Source organism: Pollicipes pollicipes, unplaced genomic scaffold (assembly GCF_011947565.3).
Source record: "Pollicipes pollicipes isolate AB1234 unplaced genomic scaffold, Ppol_2.1 Scaffold_4881;HRSCAF=5763_pilon_pilon_pilon, whole genome shotgun sequence".
Classification (NCBI taxonomy): domain Eukaryota; kingdom Metazoa; phylum Arthropoda; class Thecostraca; order Pollicipedomorpha; family Pollicipedidae; genus Pollicipes; species Pollicipes pollicipes.
The window spans coordinates 56,148,128-56,161,107 of record NW_023596576.1 but is presented as its reverse complement, the minus strand read 5'-3'; the positions used below and the strand labels follow the sequence as shown (position 1 = coordinate 56,161,107).

At 58.9% G+C, this 12,980-nt stretch overlaps 1 protein-coding gene across 1 annotated transcript in view; it reads right to left on the bottom strand.

Moving 5' to 3' along the window:
• Window positions 1–12,980, bottom strand: part of LOC119100626 (uncharacterized) — a 112,611-nt gene that overhangs the window by 29,873 nt on the left and 69,758 nt on the right. Inside the window, exons 6-8 of the mRNA XM_037223703.1 lie at window positions 10,255–10,358; window positions 3,129–3,226; window positions 1,613–1,622 (exon numbers count right to left, since the gene is read on the bottom strand). Coding sequence (XP_037079598.1) covers window positions 1,613–1,622; window positions 3,129–3,226; window positions 10,255–10,358 — 212 coding nt within the window. The remainder of the gene's footprint in view (window positions 1–1,612; window positions 1,623–3,128; window positions 3,227–10,254; window positions 10,359–12,980) is intronic.

Genomic DNA, 12,980 nt, shown 5'->3' with positions numbered 1-12,980 from the left:
AGAGAGCGAGGAGATGAGAGAGAGAGAGAGAGAGAGAGAGAGAGAGAGAGAGAGATGAGAGAGAGAGAGAGAGAGAGAGAGAGAGAGAGAGAGAGAGAGAGAGAGAGAGAGAGAGAGAGAGAGAGAGAGAGAGAGAGAGAGAAGGGAGAGAGGGAGAGAGGGAGAGAAAGAGAAAGGGAGAGACATGCCCTCTGTGCCCCTTTGCCTGCGGCTTTGCTTGTCATGCAGATGTTTGCAGCAGAACAGACATAAGCGCGTCATTGCAAACAAGGCCAAAATGCTGTCAAAAAAACATACCTTGAAAGAAAGTGTTTCAGATGTGTAAGGGTTTCGAGATGAAGTAGCTAACTTGAAGATCATTCGGTGCGGTGCACAGCCATGCCCTTCTTAAAACCTAAGCCACTCTAGTATCTGGGCAACACGTCCACGAATATGTGCAGACTATTCGGTGCAAGCTATTTCAAGGTCACCCAGGTATCCATGACGGCACAATAACGCCATTCAAATCCTGTTATTCCATTGGCCCTTCGGCGATCAAGGACAAGAAAGTATGATTGCCCAGTCGTTCATGTCTGGCGTTCGTGAGCACGACTTCAAGATATTACAGCGGTCAATTGGCTGTCAATCAGTGTTAAGCAAGGTACGATGACGCAATAAAAAATGACAGCATTACGAGGCGTATTCACTAGGTAGAGAGTGATGTGGTCTAGAGCAGTCTTTTCCACTCAAAACTATACCAACAGTTATAAATGAGCTTATTTCATCATGTGTGATGGTTGCTTCCACATCTCAAAATGTGGAACATTCCCTTGAAGCATTTGCCATCCCCAGGAATTTTTGACATGTACGGTTGGAACATTGCAATCCATCTGGAAAATGATCCTGTAAAACGGAGTCCGGGCAAAAGCGAATTCATAGGTCTGTCCGCAAACTTTGACAGAACGATGCACTCCGGTCATGGTTTATCATGCAGGAACTCTTTCAGCCCCCGGCTTAGAGATAAAACAACCGTATACTTCATGCAAAGGGTTCAAGATATTATGCCGAACTTCAGTCAGGCAGCGTGATGTGAATAATGCGCTGCCATGCATACGGCACTGCCGCTGCGATAACCCTCTAAACTTTGGCGACACTTCGCATGAGCGCTGCATCATGAGTTTATAAGGCCAAGCCACGCGACCATGTCCTGAAGTCAGCTAAAGCTAACTCCCGCCTGCTAACATCGACTGCAATCGGTTCCTTCTATGACGACGAGCACACGAGATCGGGTTGCCTAAAAAATATCTACACGGGAGCATGGGTATCCACAGCACGAGACATGTGCTACACCCGGCCTCCAACCGCCTGACTGCGACAACCTGCCCCAGCAACACGCACCAGTCGGCCTCGTCTGAGGCCTCGACGCGGAGCCTGCTCAGCCGCCAGGGGACGCACCCAGACCAAGCTTCACGAAAGGTAACCAACGCCAGGTCGGCGTCTCCGGCGGTGGCGGGGATCTGACCGGACCAGGGCCAGTGGGCGCCGCCGCGCCCGTGCCGCCACCAGAGGACCATGAACCGCCGACGGCTCACCTAGCGGCCGGCGGCGGGCCGCGCCGCGGCTGTCGCCGCACCGTGGCGAAGCTGGGGAAGCAGCGCGGGTCCGCACCGATGCAGCACGCCGAACCGCTCATCGCGAGCGACGGCCGGCTCCTGCCACCTCCGCCGCCGACCCACTCCGACTGGCGCGCGCGGCGCGCGTGTGCGCCCCAGCCCGCGACGCCGCCGTATTTTTAGTCGGCGCAGACCGCCGCCGACGGCGGCCGCGACCGTCCGTCGCCGACGACGGCACGCGCCTCGCGACGCGACGACCGGGAAGCGGCGGGGCCACGGCGGCGCCGTTCCCTGGCGACGCCGATCCGCGCCGCCCAGCAGCCCCGCCGGGTGACCCGCCGCTCTGCCTACGTGGCGTGGTGGCCGGTGCGGACACTACGGCCACCGGGAGCTGGCTCAGAACTGGAAGGATAGTACCGCCTCTGGGGCCAACGCGGTGCCGGAGAGGTGTCCCACTGACCACTGCCTACGGCTATTGGATGCCATTCTCATGAGAATGCCCGTCTTCAAACGAAGGCCTGTTGCAAAGGCGATCCGGGGCCAAAGAAGTATTCTGCATTGCTCGTTTTATTTGATAAAATATAATGGACATACCCTCTACGTGGTTTTGCCTAGGCATGACTTGGATGACAACTCAGTTCAAGTCACGTTGATCATGTTTGCAGCGCGTCTGGTTTTCCGGGTCTACCCTTTTTGAGCTGCTTAAATAAATAATCCAAAGCCCTATTTCAGCCATGATAATTCACATTCATTCATTCAAACTCATTTGACGCTATTTTCACTTAGGCATGGGTTTGTTCATTACTAATGGGTGAACTCCAGCGAGTCGCAATATTGCAACTTAACACGTTGACACAGAAGCATAATTTCGCCGCCAAAACACGTGCGCTGCGAGTGTGGGGCTGCTATGTTGCGTGCCGAACATGTCATAAATCGTGTCCGTTGGACTGACAGCTGTCAGATTCTGTACCAGCCGACAGATTTCGGTGCGGGCCCGAGCGAACGGATCAGGGAGGAAGGCAACTCAAGAACTTTGACGAGAGCAGTGCGAGACGCTGGCACACCGCGCCACTGACCGCCGGCGCGCAGCAGCTGAGCGAGCTGCTAGCCGACGAGGACTGCTGGAAGGTCGTCCTGCTGTGACTGTTTGAGCCACCAGCTCCCGTGCACCACACATGGTCGGAATGCAGCGGAGGAAAGGTCCCGATTCCAGGAACCGTGCCCCGCTATCCCGCCATCGGCCGTAGCTTTCCCCGACCGGGATATCCGTGAGCTGCAGAAATCACCGGCGCGCTTGGCCCGTACACCGCCCGGTAGGAGCGAGCCCTGCTCCCAACCGGATCCTGATGCGAGTCACGATAGCACACGGCCACGATTTGTTCACGCCCAACTCCGCCCGAGCGGTCCGCCGCGCTCTGCGCCCCTCGGGCAGCCGTCCAGCGAGGGCCACAACGCGCCCACGACCGACGCGGCCGCCCGCTGCCGGTGGGCGGCGCAGGTGCGTGACGTCATACCGGCGTCGTCGACGTGACTCACCCGTCGGCGTCGATGCGGCTGCGGCTCCGTTCCAGCTTCGTCACCGACTTGGTCCGCTTCAGCGGGTTGTTTTTGAGGGAGCGCTTCGAGAAGAAGTTCTGCAGAGGGAGGCGCAGCACGTCAGGGGCAGGCACAGTGGGTCCGGTCAGGGAGAGGCACAGTGAGGCAGGTCACGGGGAGGAACGGCGGGTCAGGTCATACGGGTCAGCGGGGTAGTTCAACGTAAGGTAGACTAGGCGCTGCAAAGCGGCGTTTAAGGCCCGGCCACACACCGACGTCACTCGGTGGAAACCGGGCAGCGTTGTACGAGGGCACACCCGCCGGACAATATCACCAGACGGTCGCCCCGGGCCATGCGAGACAGCACCAGGCGCCGGGACGCGAGACCCTGGAAGCGAGCGGCTTTGTGCAGCGGTACCGGACAGTCGCGTCACAACACAGACCAGCCGGCGCGGCAGACGTCAGCAGACGACAGCGCCCGCGGCAGCACCCGGCGCATCAGCAGCAGCAGCACCCGGCGCTGAGATCGGCGTCTGGCCAAACCCAGCACGGCCGCCACTTGGGGGGCAAAAACCAGACGCGCGCGTCCCACCACACGCCGCTGGCACGGGGAGCAGCGCCGGCAGCTCCGGCTCCATCTGCGCCGTTCGCGCCGCATCAGCGCATCGACTTGCCTCCCAGATTACCGCACATTCCCTTCCGCTCCTCGGGGCACGTAATCCCATTGGGAGCCCGTGGACTAATACCGCCTCTCCGTTACCGGTGGGCGACGGCCCCTGCCCTCCCCGGCCTGCGCCGGCGGCGCGCCATTACGGACGGGGAGCATTCCCGCCGCAGCCGCGGCGCAGCCGCCGGAACGGCGCGCCGACCGGGGTGACAGGCCTGACGCGGTCCCCCAGCCGGATATATGGCGCGCATCGATTACGCACGTCCGGAAGATTTACGGAAATGCTGGCGTGCGTAACCCGCCCGTCAATCCGCCCGGCACGGGCGCCTCCCGCGGCGCAGTTCGGCTTGTTTATTTCGGTATTCGGCGTCGGTCTCCACCCTTCTTTTCACCGCGGCGACGCGACTCAGCGTCGCCAGACGGTGGGGGAGCCAGCCACGAGGCAAACTTGGCGCAGCCGGCGGCGTGCAGCCGTAAAAGTCGTACGTGCCGCGCTGCCGGCCGCCCCTGGCACATTGCCTCCAGACGGCGCCAAATGTGACGCGGGAGGTGCCGCGTCAGCCGCGCTCTTCCGCTCCGGATGACGCAGTCGGTTACAGCGCTGTCCCTGTTATCTCATTCATTAACTTTCTTTCTCGCGCATGTGCGGGAGCCAGCGGAGCCGTCAGCGACCGGCACGTCAGTGGAGCGCAAAACGGTCCTCGGTAGGTGCCTTAGCGCCAGATCACGCTCACGGTCGCAAATAAGTGGCATGGGAATCAACGAGTAGGCATGTGCGCTTCAGCCCATTGACAGCTACCTGGGTCATCCATGAACCGACTCGAAAACATATTTACACAGCCTGCAGCGCTGGGCTGGGCTGGGCACGCTGGAAAACAGCACCATGAAGTGCGCCCGCTGTTGGGGGCCATTTCGCGTCTGCCTGCGGGCCGTGAAGCGACGGTGCCAGGAGACTGTCAGAGGCAGCGCGTCGGTGCGCCACTAATCGGTGCGTCGTCTCCGCGCGCGTCAGCAGGCGGGGAGGCATTCCTCGCAGTCCGGCTCCAGAAGCCGGCAATTACTACCGCACGCGCGTGCCGGCGCTTCGTCCAATGACACAGATTGCACGGCCGTCCGTGGCAATGCTGCCGACCCGCAGGCCGCTCGCGAGCGCGCGCCTCTCAGGGCGAAGCTACTCGCATGTGCAGGACGGGAGCTCGTCCAGCGCACGGCGCCCGCCATCCACCCCTGGCATCCACCCCTGTACAGCCGGCACAGGTTGCCAGGCACACCCTTCAATATGCAGTAGTCGGGCACTCCGGGCCCGGGACTAATGAGCTGATTCATGCAGACGTTGGCGTCACGACAAGAGTCGCTCAATCGATCCGCATTCGATAGCCGGCCGGGTGTCCCTCAGCAGGAGCCGCCCGTGCCGGCCCTCCCTCCCTCCCATCACAGCTGACGGCCGGAGCTGCTGTCGCGCCTCTGACAGCGAGGGTGGCCCGATCACCAGCGTCCGTCGACAGCTGCGGTGACAGCGGCGGCGGGGGGGGGGGGCGTACAGGGGTCACCGGCCGCCTGACCCGGCCCGCCCGACTCGTGCCCGGCGCCCGCTACGAGCGCTTCACCGAGGCGTTGGCGCCGCGCGCGCCCGGCTAGAAAGTGTGCGGACGGTGGGCGGCGACGCAGGACGGCGGCGGCGGACGGCGCACGCCGGCATATGGCAGCGGTGCATAGCCTGTCAGCCGGCGGCGCGTTTCCCTGGCGCCAGATGGCGCCCCGCCGACTGACGTCACAAAGAGCCGCGGACTGCGCCGGCGTCGACAGAGTCGACTCCGCAGCCGCGCGCCCGCACAACGGCTGCCGCTTCGACAGCAGGCGGGCTACGCAACAGGCAGCGGTACCCATGCCGCCCAGCGGTGTCCGTGGTTCCACAGGTGCTTTCTCCTACCTCTCCCAGTGAACGTCGACCAGCAGTGGATCCCCAGGTGCCGCGCACACCATGCCAGCGTCCCTCTGAAGGGAGCGGGTCCCCTCCCTGGCAAGGCCGGTCCCTCTACAGGCTGTGTCGGTCGTGTTCCTTGCCAGCAAGTGGCATCGTGCAGAGGGGTGGCGCGGTGTCCGGACCGGCGGTGTAGCCAATTCGTCGATGCTGGCGGGCCGAGCCCGCGAAACGGACAGCTGACTAATACGCTGTCGGAAACGCCGTAAACTCGGATGCGTCGCAGGCTTTGGTCTTGTAAGCAGCCGACCATACAACGCCTGGGGACGCTGGATCCGGGTACTGTAGGATCTAGGGGAGGGGGGGGGGGCTAACAGGTCAGGGTCATTATAGAAGTTTCAGATGGCTAGCTGAAGCTTAGTAACTGATTGAATGGCTAGCTGCAAGTCACAAAAGTCGGGATCCCGCTTGAGGGAAGGGAGTACGAGTCAGTTGGGATCGGATAGGGTAGAACATCCCGGGATCGGTGCAGAATGTTGTAAACGTGCTGTCTTTCTTCCGTAAGTTGTGTTAATTGCTTTTAAAAGAATAAACACGGTTTTCGAATACATGATCCCCGCTGAAATGCATTTTTCTTTGTCAACGCTAAACTGACAGGAAGCTATAAACAGGCCCAACGAAAAACGGCATCTTTTCAATCTCCCTGTAACAGTTGGAACACAAACACGACGATTTGAAGGACTTCTGTCCGCCTGTTTGTCGTAAAACGAGCCAGCCGCGCCAGAACGCAAGAGAGACGTCACAGGGGACCTGATGGCATGATACCGCGCCGCCAGCTGGGCAGACACTTTGACATTGATCGGTTTATTCGATCACCAAACAGGTACGTGATAGGAAAGGATACTGCGCTAAAGGCGATTGAAAACATTCAGACTGATGATGAAGCGAGTCTTTTTTTCACACCATGGCACGAAGCAGACCCTTATCTGGCCGGGCAGGCCATAATGTTGTGAGCCCTCGCTAGTCTGACTGGAAATAAATCCCGACGTTCACGTGACAGTCACAATGCGGCTAAGAGTGATCTCAGCTTCGCTGCGCTGTCGGAGAAAGTGTTCACGATGACATGTGCATGGTGTCTAGATCACGTCAGCATGAACGCCCACGACATTTTCGTACATGTGTGCACCGCCAGGATTACAGCATAAGCGTGCCAAACGCCGCAGCGCGGTTTGATGTGCTGCTGACACGATAGCCACCGTTCGATCCATCAGCCCCAGCACTCCAGGTTATCAGACGCCAGCTGCGATAGGCAACAAATGTGTTGTGAGGCAGCTGCCATATACGGCAGAGAGGATAGGCTTCTGGGCTTCACGGTCATCAAAGCCTGTTCGTCATGCCAGCACTGGTGGGGACAACCGTGCCTTCTGCCAGCCCAGTTGTAGCTATCGGCGACTGCTGGCACGTCTCGCTCAGTGGGCAGAAGCAACAGCTAAAAAGTACTTCATTCATGAATTCGTTTGAGTGAAATTGTTGAAACGCACGAGCGTTTGCGCAACAAGTCAAAGTACGCAGTGTCATTCATTATAAATGCACCGTCATCCAGCCGTGGTGGACTTGATTGCGTCCACGACGGTTCAACGCATCTATTCAGATCTTCTTTTAGGAGAGACTGAGTTGGCAGTTCTGCCACTCGCCCTTGGCAAGCTTGAGTTGTTTCACAGCAGCTGAAGTTTCCCAAGGGCAGGTTAGAAACATACCACACCACGCCACGCACAGTTGGAGACAGACGTGCATGAACGTCGACAGCAGACCACCCGTCTGTTGCAGCGCCTCTCTCCCTTCTTGCCTACACAAAGCGGAAATCATAACTGAAATACATAGAAACAACTCCAGGTCATGACAACAAACCACAGCGTGTTGCATTTGGGCTCCAGCAAGGATGCTATCACGTCACTTTTTTCAAGCGGCGTCGGGTTCAGTTACGCACGGGCGTGCCTGTTGTCGAAAGGGAGCTAAATAAAGATGTCCGGTTCCGATAAGCCGTTTTCTTTCGACGTATTTATTAGCATAGACTAATGAGATGACTCGAAATTGTCTTGACAGCAGGGATTCCTTACGCTCTTCATTTAGATTAACCTGGGTAATCCTTTTCCAAGGATTGTTTACGCTTATGGCGGGATATATATATATATATATATATATATATATATATATATTCTCTTTCTCTCTCTCCCTTTGCACTCCTTCTACCTGCCACTAATCAATGCTACCTATCGTTTTTGTTCTCATTTGTCTTTCTGTTTCTATTATTTGTGCTTCGCCATTGAAGTATTCCTTTTAGTAAGCTACAGTGTTAGCCCATTGTTGCACTGTATTTTGTGCTGTTTTTTGCTCCCGCACCGAGCTCCTACTTCCACAAAATATGTATCCTGACACTGGTATTCACCATGTCATTGCGATCCTTTTTCGTCCCGAATGTCAGCTCATGATGCTATTTTTGCGCTCGAGCATGAATGAAGTTGTTAAACAATCCTGAAGTGCATGAGCTGTCATTAATGTTCCCTACATACGTGCTTCATATTCATGTTGCAGTCACAAGGAAGCAAACGTTACTCGGAGGTATTTAACACGAGAAAAATGACATAAGCCAGGTGGTCAAAAATCTAAGCAAATCCCGGGATCTGCAGTGCAGATGTCTGACATTTCCACACGCAACATTCTGCCACATAGCATGGCACGCCATTGAAATAAAGCATATGTTGGAAATCAGCACGCCATGTTCCGTTTTAAACACTATTTAAGCACTGACCCATCACGTACGGTATTCGTGCAAGGAAACCGCCATGATATCATGACGAACACTTAAAAGGGCAAGATCGCCTCTAAAATTTTACAAATGGGAGTGGAAGTCGGCAGCTTATCTCCATGCGGTTACAAAACGCTGGGAGAAGCCGAGAAGTACCAAATGAGTACGAATACAATCATCACGTTCTATGAATACCACCGGAATTCGTCCGACCTTACCGCAAGCCCGTTACGCCCTCACTCACATCAGAGCGTGACTGATGTGTAAGCCAACCAGCCGACGGGACGCCACCCAACACACGCCATCCTCACGTCTAAGCACAGCCGTATAAGTAGTGTAGTTTCACAGCGCGGAAGCAGACCCAGAAGCCGCGACCTCCGCAGGAGCCGGTGGCAGCGCCGGCCGGCCGGGCGCCGGCCTGACCGGCCCGGCGCCGCGCAACACCAGGATGTGTTGGCATTAGCATAAAAATGGCATGTCGGCGCGAAAAGACGGGCCTCTTTGGCAGCGCTGCCCCGTACCGGGCAGGGGCCAGCCGGCGCACGTCACGGCCACCCCTGACAGTGCAGTCACCTGGCTAATACCGGGAACACTTCTGTGATCCCGTCTTGATAAAGGCTTATGCTGAACCTGAGGGTCGCGCCGGCGGTGCTGCAGCGGCGCCTGTGTATATGCAATATGCATTTACTTAATGTAGGTACATACCGGTGAAACGCCGGAATGGTTTTAGGCGAGGAAGAGATATTGGTGATTTGTTTTTTTTTCCAAGAAACATCCCATGGATCTGAATACTCTTTGCCCAGTATCCACAGCTTGAGGGTTGAAAAAATGCATTTCTTCCCGACGTTTTGATTGAATTGCCTTCTGGGTTCGGACCTCACCCTAAGCAGCACCTGTGTGAACTCCGACCCGATCATTCACTCGTGAAATTCCAGCCCAACGACATAATTATTTTGGCAAGAGTTCGACGTGCCGTAATAGCCAGCACAGTTTGCTGCTGCCTCCATCCTTGCTTGAACTCATCTGATCTTGAGCGGCCGCTGCCACTGGCCGTGCTCCCCCCCCCCTCCAGGCGGGGCAAATAACGGGCGCCAAGGCGGCTCACCCCCACCCACCCGATCACGGGCATCACAGGAGGCAAGCGCTCGAACCGATTAAGCTATGGGAGTGAGCGGGTCACACAAAAGGGGCATAACAGATGTTTTCAACGTCCTCATGCGTTTGGCAAACAAGTGAACCTAACCGTTCCGTTAAACTTGTATATCATCAAGCTACGTGCAGATCTGGTAATGTATAACGCGTCATATTCGCACTAACCATCTACAAGCGAGCACTACTAACCATCTACAACCGGCCATCAGGGTGATAATTTCGGAAAAAATATCGAGATGTTGCAGCGTTTTTATTTTGGGATTTGGTCAATGTTGAAATTTTTCAGACGATGCTTTGCATACATCGCCGTGAGCTGGATGTTAACCTGCTAAGGCTGGGACGAGGCAGACAAATATACAAACTGACATCATGATATCACTTGTGTAGATTTACGACGCGCACGCTATCACCAAACACGTCTCAGTCCCTCACGCTATGCACAGTTAACAGATGAGACAAAGCCGGCACTTTATCTCAAGCCCAAAGGTCACCTTCGTTTCACAACACCATCGATCTCCACCTAGCAGCGGTGCCCTCGGCCGCCACGCGCCCCCCCCCCCCCCCCCCACCCCCGACTTACCGTGAATCGCGAGGCACCCGGCTCCGGCGTAGAGCGGTGGCCCAGCACGGGCGTGCCCGGTGCCGAGTCGCGGTCCAGACCCACCGCCTTCTCGTACGACGAATCTGAAACCGAGGCCGTCGCTGTTAGCGACAAAGGTGCCGTTCGATTTATGGACGCTGAGCCGGGCGGTGTGAGCGCCAAGCGCCGCAGGTCACGGGGTCGGGGCCACCGCGCGACCCCCCTCCCCCCTTCCCACCTCAGAGGGAGTCGTCCGCCCGGTCTCGTCCTCCTCCGCCCAAAGCAGCACCCACGGCCGCCCTCCACAAGCACGCCGCTTGCTCACACCGGTCGCGGCGCCGGCGGAGAGGGACGCCGGTCAGCGGACGCGGCGAGAGCGGCGCGCCTCCGCCGGTGTCGACAGAGGCGGCGCGGGCCGACCGGCGGAGGGGCCGGGCACCGAGCATGACGCGTGCCTTGTCACCCAGCCTCCCGGTCAAGCGGAGAATACCTGTCACACATAACATAGCAATAGCTATGGTTCCGTGCACGACGCCGTCTAATTAAACGAACGGCATGCATGATTCTGGAGAAGAATGGCGTTATATCTGTGCCGCATGAATACGACACTTGCCTGCCTCATGAACAGAACGATTCACTCCGCCAGCCAATTTACTGGATATCCTTCCGTTATTTACTGACATGTTCCCCATGTCTCAGTGTCTCAGGCAGGTGGCGGCGCAGTGACCAGGTCGCTGCACTCTGAACCTGCCGGCCCTTGCTCAGAGTTCCGCCCAGGTCACTACCGCGTTCCACATGACGCCCAATAAAGGCATACCGTCCCTAAATGTTCATGACAGCTGGGGGCGTAGAGCTCCAGTTATAATTATAATTATTATTATGGAACTGAAACACATTTTCAGAGCTAGGCCGTCCTCATATAAGGCGCCAAACCGCGATGATCGACACATCAAGCCATCATCCTGCGCCGTATCAGGCATGCAGAACGCGCAGTATGTGGCAGCTGTGTGCAGTCCAACGTGCCAACGTCGCGTAAATAAACACGATTACACGCGACCTGCTCGGTGTCAGCCGCCCAACAAGGCCTCGCCCACCATGTAGCTGTCAGACGGTCGTCCACGCGCCGGCGCCACACACACCGTCGGCCCCGGCAGGGGAGGCGCCGGCATAACACACACACGGTCCGTTCCGACAGGGACCACATTCGGCTTCAACAGCGGAGGCGTCGGCACGACACGGCGCGAAACGCGCGCCGCCCTGGCCGCCATGGCCAGCGCCAACTAAGCGGCAAATGTGCGAGGCGAACCGACGCCTGGACCTCGCCTGGGGGCGAGCGTGAGGAGGGAAGGAGGGGGAGGGGGGGTCTTGTCTTCGGATGACGGCTTGTCAAACAGCCGGCCACACAGCGTCCATCGGGCCGAGTTGTCAGCGAGCCGGCCGGCCAGTCCGTCACACCCGTCCCCGATCCGTCGGCTCGTCCGGCGCGTGCAGACCGAGTCGCAGGACCGAGCGGCGGCGGGCGCCGGCGGAGCCAGTCTGACCATTGGGGGCCGGCCGCCGCCGACGCCGGCGGGACACCGAGCGGCGCCTCACGCCGGCCGGCGGGCCATCACCGGACGACGCGTCAACGGCGGCCGTCAGCTGTCGCCGGCGAACTCGCGGTGAGGTGCCCGCCCCCCCCCCCCCTCGCCCTTTCCCCACGGCATCACGCCGCACGCGCACCGCAGGCGGCAGCCGGTCAGGAAAACACGTCCCCATCGCCCTGCAACGGCACGCCATCCGCTCCAATGTGCGCAAAGCAATCAAGCCGACGGGTTATCTATGACTAATATATTTTTCCAAGGCGATCTACGGGCTAAGCAGCTTCAATTGCGGACAAAACTACGGCACGCGTAAATAGGCCATGGTTCCGTGCAGGCACGCCGGACGCCACATGCCAAGCCCGGCATGCCAAGCTCCTGGGGCCTCTAGGGGCAGGACTGGCGCCTGGATGGCCCTTGCACAACTGCAGACAGGAACGTAACTAAGTGAGCGGCCTTCAAAACTCCAATCGATACCAGTCCCAAGATGGGCTTGGTGTGCTCTAGCGAACACCGTTCCGACAGGACAGGGGCCCGTTTCGGGCAGGTCGCCACGTACCAGACTCTGGGGACAGGAAACCCTCGCCGGCGGCGCCGCACGGCCCGTACCTTGTCGCCGCTGCGCGCAGCGAGCGCGCCTCCTGCACGGCTCCGGCGTGGGGGGCGACACGAAGCGGATCCTCATGCCGGCAGCCCGCGACCGCGCCCGGCCCGCCGACGACCTCCGGTCAGGCAGCCGGGTCACGCGTCACGTCACGTCACGTCACGTCACGAGCGGGCGGTCAGCTCCGGTGCACGCCGCAGCGCCGAGTGGCCGGATCGCAGCGCCAGCTCGGGGCTAGCCGGGGCGAGCGAGCCCGGCCGGCGTGAGCAGTCGACCGCAGACGGCCGGCGCACGCCCGCTCCATCCAGCGCCGCCCGCGCTGAGCCGCCAAAGCCGCTCGGCTCCGACCGGAGATTCCCCGAGTCACCGCACGCCAAACGGTCCGGCCACGTGGAGGGGGCCGCCGCGCCGGGCCCGTGTACGGGTCACGTGGCGCGTGTCGGCGGCGGACCGGTGCCGTGTGGAGGTGCCGGCGTGAGGGTCCCACTAGCGGTGAGGCCGGACACGCGGCCTCGCGACGACGGGACGCCTGGAGAAGAGAC